This window comes from Gracilinanus agilis, chromosome X (genome assembly GCF_016433145.1).
Source record: "Gracilinanus agilis isolate LMUSP501 chromosome X, AgileGrace, whole genome shotgun sequence".
NCBI lineage: Eukaryota > Metazoa > Chordata > Mammalia > Didelphimorphia > Didelphidae > Gracilinanus > Gracilinanus agilis.
The window spans coordinates 17,508,650-17,516,290 of NC_058136.1; the positions used below are offsets into that span (position 1 = coordinate 17,508,650).

The window sequence follows — 7,641 nt, forward strand, 5'->3', positions numbered from 1 at the left end:
CTCCCCACCATCAGATACCACTTTGGAACATCTCTGAGCTCAGAAGGAGCACAAAGAAGTTCTTCAAACACAGAGTAGTGATATGTACCATACTGGGTCCTCTGACCCCGCCTCCTTCCACCCAACGGTTGTCTCTCACTCTCTTCAATGAACACAGTTAAAGAGTAAAAACCCCAAAGTTCAAGCCTGTTCTTATCTGCTCCACTTTGTGGTCCTTTTTACTATATATGCCACACTCACGGTGGGTGTCCCCTGTCCTCCAGGGCTCTATCCTGGGGCCTCCTCTCTTTTTTTCTGTATTTTTTTTCAAAATTTAAATTAGCTTAAACAGTTTTTAGAAACTGTTGAGCCATTCAGAACTCCTTTGAGAAACAAAAGAAAACCTCAAAAGAGTTGAAAAAAATAGGCAATATTTCAGTTCATTTAATTAAACCAAAGAAGTATTCTTTTTTCCATCCTTTATGATGAAGTACTGAGTTTTATACTTGTCATCTAGAGCCAGAGAATTAAGATTATAGTTATGATAGATTGTATTATTATTAGCTGATAAATGAAGGCTCAATATCACCACTTTTATATCACTCTCATCCTAAGGGGGGAAAAAAACCCTCCACCCATATATTATGTAACTCTATTCCCCCCTCCTACTTGCTATTATAAATTACATTAAGGCTTTGCCAAATTTAACATTCAGATAAGAATTAGAAAACTGTTTCATAAAAATAACTTTAGAACCAGTAACATAGAATTACATAGTAAAATTCAATTGTAGATAAGTATGTATAATACTCTCTAAACGGCGGAGGGGGAGAGGGGAGGAAATAAGACTTATTGTCCACTAAACAATTTAACCTGAACAATTCGGTTTTTTTCTAAGCATTGACATGGTAAAGAGAAAAGCAGCAATCAAGGTACCCATGGTGTTGGTTTATCATATCGTAGATGTCTTCCATAAATACAAAATCTTCACTTTACCATGGATTCAACAGAAAAAGCTTTTAAATGAAGTTTTTGTCCCATAGAAACTTTGAATCAGTCAAAATTTGGTCTTCAAACACATTGTTCTGAAAATAGTTAACTTTGAGTAAAGGTGGTTTCAACTCACGAGGCATAGTTCAATTTTGAAACAGCAGACAGTAGGAAAGAAACTAAACCAAAATATAATTCTCCTGCAACGTTGGGAAAGTCTCCATCTTCATCCTTTAAAAGTGATGAGGAGAGTAAGGTCGAGATCTGGAACGGGATCGGTATCTCCGGCTGTAATAAGGAGATGGTGAACGCCTTCTGTAGCTCAGATCCCTCTCTGGGCCACTTCTCCATCCTCCTCTGCTTCCCATTAGAGAGGAAATTCCAGCTGCTCCTCTATAGGGTCTATAGTAATAGTCCCGGTCACTAACACGTTCATATGCTCCTCGATCAAAGAAAGCACTTCGTCTGCCATAAGTAGGTCTTCCCATGTAGACTCCAGGTGTGGGAGTGTGGGGTCTTTTTGTTATAGAAAAATCTACCCTGATCCTTCGCCCATCAACCTCCATCCCATCAGCACCTTCTTTAGCTTCCTTGGCATTATCCACATTTTCAAAATACACAAAAGCAAACCCCCTGGAGCGCCTGGACTGCTGGTCATACACAATGGCCACATTCGAAATTGGGCCATATTTGGCGAATATGTCTCTTAAATCCTTTTCCGTGGTGTAAAGACTCAGTCCAAATACACCGAGACAACAGTTGGGATCAGGATGGGACCGATTATCGAAATGGCGCCTACGGGGAGCCATTGGAGAACGACTGCGGCTAAAGTACCTGCGGTAATCCCGAAAATCACGGCTGTAAGACCTGCTACGGGAGCGTCTTCGGCAGCAGCGGGAGCGGGATCTGGTTCGGGATCGAAAGCGGGATCTGGTTCGGGATCGAAAGCGGGATCTGGTTCGAGATCGAAAGCGGGATCTGGTTCGGGATCGAAAGTGGGATCTGGTTCGGGATCGAAAGCGGGATCGGGACCTGGATCGAGAAGGAGAGCCGTAGCGAGGGCGAAAACGAGGGCGAATGTGAGAGCGAATGCGGGAACGAATGCGAATACGAGAGCGAGATAGAGAGCGGGAGCGGGAGCTGGATCTCCCATAACGCCTCCGACTGCCATTTGGAGATCTCGATTCAGATCTAGACCGTGACTTTGATCTAGAATGTTTGGACTGTTCCTTGGAACGAGATCTTAAATGGATAGAGATTGCGGATTTTTGAGATCTCCGTCCACTTCCACTTCTAGAGATAGAGCGCGATTCCCGCTCCTTGTAGCGCGGCTCACCACAGACACTCAGGGAGCCACAGGCTTGACCACTGCCGTCACCAATCACAAGATTAGATTCCATTGCTGCCCTCTCAATTGCTCCCCTCTTCCAGTCACCCAAATCCCCACAGTACTGCGATAGTCTCTGACCTTTGTCACTGAAGGATCGAAACCGCTATCTGCCGGGGCCTCAGAGCCCTACACCACGCCGTTCTGTCCGAAAAAAACCTAAAGGCTCTGGCTGCAGGAACCACCGGAATGTCTGTCGCTGGCTGGTGACACCCAAACTGGACCTGGGTGTCTCTAAAAGGCTGACTGGACTTGGCTTCGAGGCCTAAGAGGAAGCGGGTGTCGATGTTCGAGCAGTCGCCTCCGCTCCCAGCACCTCCCTCGGCCCTCCAAGGAAGTGAGGCAAGCGCCGGAAGTGACGGAGACTCTTTGTGAGCCTATCCTGGTCAATGGGGGCTCCCACAGGAACTCCCCCTCTTCACTCCTCTCCCTATAGCAATGGTTCTCAAACTTTTGAATCCTCATTACACTTTTAAATGTTATTGAGGACCCTTCCAAAGAGCTTGATTGGTTTGTTTATTTTAAACAATTTTTTTTATATTTCAATATCAGATATGGACACATCTTAGAATACGAATACATATTATTATGAAAATAGTTTTTATGTAGCAGCACTCAAGGAGTAGCCGGACCACAATTTGAGAGACACTGCACATTCGCTGGGGGGGGGGGGGGGGGAATCTCTTCCGTTACCATCATTTCAGCTATCATCTCAGTGCTAATGATTCTCAGATCCACATATCCAGCCCTAACCTCTCTGATCATCTCCAGCTGCTTATTAGACTGGATTTCAAACTGGACTAGACTTCTTAAGTTCCGTAAGTCCAAAATTGAATTCGTTATCTTGTTCCCCAGACCCTCTCTCTCTCCCCTAAACTTCCCTGGTACTGTGGAAGGCATCACGACCTCCCAGAAACCCGGGTTCACAACTTAGGGGACATCTTCTACTCACTTTCTCTCACCTCTCTCTCTCTCTCTCTCTCTCTCTCTCTCTCTCTCTCTCTCTCTGAGTCTGACACCGCCACCACCCTGGTGCAGGTCCTCATAGTCTCTCACCTGCATTTCTGCAAAAGCTTTCTAATTTGTTCCGCTGACTCAAGTCTTTCCACACTCCATTTAGCTGACAGCAATCTTAAAATACAGATCTGAGCAGGTCACCCCACAATTCAGTTAGCTCCAGTGACAATTATCCCAGAGATCTACTATAAATCCTCTTGTTAGTATTTAAAGTTATTCTGTCCCACTTTCACAGTTTTCTTACGTGCTGTTCTCCTTCGAGCATTTTATTGGTCCTCGGACATCGGTCCATTTGCTTTTCCCAACACGAGACACCTCATCTCAGCTCTTTGTGCATTGGCTGTCAAGACTCAGCAAGAAACCCAACTTCTATAGGAGGCTTTTCCTAGTTGTCGCAGCAGCTACGTTCCCTTCTAAGACTACCTCCTGTGGGTATTCTGGGTGTATCTTTACCATACTTATTTTATAGATGTTATCTAACTTCATTATAGACTGCTCCTTGAAGGTGAGGGCTAGTTCTGCTTTTTCTGTGCTGAGTATAGTTTCTAGCACATAGTAAATGCTGAATGAACGCTTGGTAATTGTTTGAAAAGACTACCCAAACTGATAAGCCATCAACTGATCTGCTCCAGAAAAAGAAAATTTAAAAAGTATAAGGTGAATTCACCGTGGAGAGGAAGTCAAAGTAATGGTCAGAAACTACTATATACAACTGAATGCCCGAAAAGTTGAGTACTACAGGGGCATTTTTTAAACAAACAAAACAAAATTAAATAATCTTATCTCAGAAAAAGAAATTGAGCAAACCAAAGTATGTGAATATGGAGAGTGGGGATAGTAGGGTGCCTGGGTCAGATGGATTTATAAGTGAATTCTATTTGGGTTTATGTTTGGAGGTTTTAGTTTTATAAGATTACTCACAAAAATGAGCAACCTGAAAAAATAAAATAAAATTTAAAAAAAGTGAATTCTAATGGACACTAAAAGGCCATTTAATAACTACACTACAAAAATCACTCTTAAAACAGAGATATGAGGCATTCTACAAAGCTTCACTGAGCTTAATACAGCCCTGATGCAACCATGGAGAAAGTAGAATGAAGAATAGTATACCGAACTCATTAATGAATATTAGTGCAAAAAAATTTCAAATAGGGCAGCTGGGTGGTTCAGTGGATTGAGAGCCAGGCCTAGGGATAGGAGGTCCTGGGTTCAAATCTGGCCTCAGACACTTCCCAGCTGTGTGACCCTGGGCAAGTCACTTGACCCCCATTGCCCACCCTTACCACTCTTCTGCTTTGGAGCCAATATACAGTGTTGACTCTAAGGCAGAAGGTAAGGGTTTAAAAAAAATTTCAAATAAAATTCTCACAAGGAGACTATTACAATCTATCCAGAAAATAATTTATTATGATCAAATTAGACTCATACAAGGGATGGCTCAACATTAGGGGAAAAGTTACCATAATTCTTCATATAAACAACAAAGATGACCAGATGACTATTTCAATAGATTCAGGAAAAACCTTGACAAATACAACACTCATTTGTATTATAAACCCCCAAAGATCAAAGACTCTTGGAAGACTCTTTTTAAATATGCATTTAAAAAGTAAGAGCTAGCATTGTTTGTAAAGGGGAAACCCTAGAAAATTTCAGGTACAAACAGGGTTAATCTGCCGCATTCATTTCATCTCTCCACCTAGCATCTGCTAGTGCTCTCATTTCAGAACTACCTGTCTTGTATATGAGCCCACACTTGCACACACATATATGCAGGTGTATACGGGTTACTTCCCCTAATCGAATTAAAGCTGTTTAGGGCTGTGACCTTTTTAGTTTTGGTTTTTTAATTCCCAGGACATAGCATAATGCCTAGCACAAAGTGGGTGCTTAAGAAAAACTTCCTGATTGACTGAAGAATCCCTACTTTCCTTCAAAGCTCAACTCAAGGGTTAACTTCAGCCTCTCCTGATTTAACCAGCCCCTAATGCCCTAACCCCAAATTTTATACAAATAAAATATATGCATAGATATATATATATATATATATATATATATATATATATATATATACAGTTAGATGCATACATATTGTTTTCATCTGATAGAATGTAATGACCTTGAGGGCACAGAATGCTATGTTTTTGCCTTTGAAAATCCAATGCCTATCTTAGTGTCTGGCACTTGTTCTACACTTCATAAATACTTACTGATAGGTGGCTCAGAGGATAGAGCTCCAGGCCTGGAGAAAAGAGTTCTTGGGTTCAAATCTGGCCTTAGATACTTCCTAGATGTATGACCCTGGGCAAGTCACTGCTATATGCCAATTACTGTAGTAAACGTTTTACAAATACCTCATTTGATCCTCTTAAAAACTTTGTAAGATAAGTGCTCTTATTAACATTTTCACAGTTGAGGAAGCTAAGACAAATAGAGGTCAAGTGACTTGCCCAGGATCTCACAGCTAGGAAGTAACTGAGGCTAGATAAACCCAAATTGCAGGTTGTATGATAATGTACTTAGAAGCAGTGAAGAAATTCACTGAAAAGATTAATAACTTTAGCAAGATAACAGGATAACAAGATAATCACAAAAAAATCATCAGTATTTTGTACAGTATTAAAAACCAGAAAGAAATAAGAAAGACTTTATAGCAGTGGTTCCCAAACTTTTTTGACCTACCACCCCCTTTCCAGAAAAAAATATTACTTAGCCCCCTGGAAATTAATTTTTTAATTTTAATAGCAAGATAAATGCACCTGTGGCCATCACCGCTCCTCTGGATCGCTGCAGCACCCACCAGGGGGCGGTAGCGCCCACTTTGGGAATTACTGCTTTATATTCACACTAACTACAAAGTGCATTAACTGTCAGACAGGTAACTTACTAAAACACATGAACGATTTCTACAAATATAACTAGAAAACACTAATTACAGAAATAAAGATTTAGAGGGCAGCTAGGTAGTTCATTGGATTGAGAACTAGGCCTAGAAACAGGAGGTCTTGGGTTCAGATACTTTCTAGTTATGTGTCCCTGGGCAAGTCACTTAACTCCCATTGCCTAGCCCTTACTTTTCTTCTGTATCAGACACACAGTATTGATTCTAAGATGGAAGGTAAAGGTTTTTTTTTAAAAGACAGAGAGATAGTCACTACTCAATGGGGCTATGCCAATGTTCCTTAAATTAATTACAGATTTAATGATATATAAATTATATTACTTTCTATAACTAGAAAAATAATAATTCATTTGGAAGAATTGCAAATAAAATGACAAAGAATACAAAAATAAAGGGCATACCATTGCTATATCGCCATTATTAAACAGTAATCACCCAAAATATTTGGTAATGTTTAAAAAACAGAAGTATAGACAACAGAAAAGATTAGTTAAGCAAGAAATAAGCAATAACAGTAATGTACTATTTCATTGATTATTGGAGGAAGAACTTCCTTTTGACAAAAATTAGAAATTGGTTTAGTAGAAATTAGATTTAGACCAGCCTCAACACAAATATTAGGAATATGTCGATAAATTCAGGAAAGTTTAAAGATATAAAACAAATCCTCATAAATCATCAGAATGCCTATTATATTTTATAAGACTTTTTACTTTATTTATTTATTTAAAACCCTGACCTTCTGTCTTGGAGTCAATACTGTGTATTGGGCTAGGCAATGGGGATCAAATGACTTGCCCAGGGTCAAACAGCTAGGAAGTGTCTGAGGCCAGATTTAAACCGAGGACCTCCTGTGTCTAGGCCTGGCTCTCAATCCACTGAGCCACCCAGCTGCCCCCATGCCTATTTATTATTTTTTTTTAATTTTTAAAAATTTTTTTTCAAACCCTTAACTTCTGTGTATTGACTTATAGGTGGAAGAGTGGTAAGGGTAGGCAATGGGGGTCAAGTGACTTGCCCAGGGTCACACAGCTGGGAAGTGTCTGAGGCCGGATTTGAACCTAGGACCTCCCATCTCTAGGCCTGGCTCTCAATCCACTGAGCCACCCAGCTGCCCCTATGCCTATTTATTATTAACAAAATCTAACAGGAAGAGCTAGAAAGAAAAATTCCATTTAGAATAAGTATATGGGAGTCTGTCAAGACACACCGAGGAACTATTTATTTCAACTATAAAACAATCTGTTGAAAGAAAGACATAAATACTTGGAGAAATATTAACTGATCATGGCTGAGCTGAGTCAATATTACCTCAATCACTTTATTTATTCAGCACTGTACCAATCTACCAAATTTTATAGAG

At 40.5% G+C, this 7,641-nt stretch overlaps 1 protein-coding gene across 1 annotated transcript; it reads right to left on the reverse strand.

The window, feature by feature from the left end:
• Positions 1-1,202: 1,202 nt before the first annotated feature.
• On the reverse strand, positions 1,203-2,369 carry LOC123253510 (transformer-2 protein homolog beta-like). The gene is made up of 2 exons (XM_044682693.1): positions 2,167-2,369; positions 1,203-1,947 (listed from the first exon to the last, which is right to left on the reverse strand). Exons 1-2 carry the CDS (start codon positions 2,367-2,369, stop codon positions 1,203-1,205), a joined length of 948 nt encoding a protein of 315 aa, XP_044538628.1.
• Positions 2,370-7,641: the final 5,272 nt, after the last annotated feature.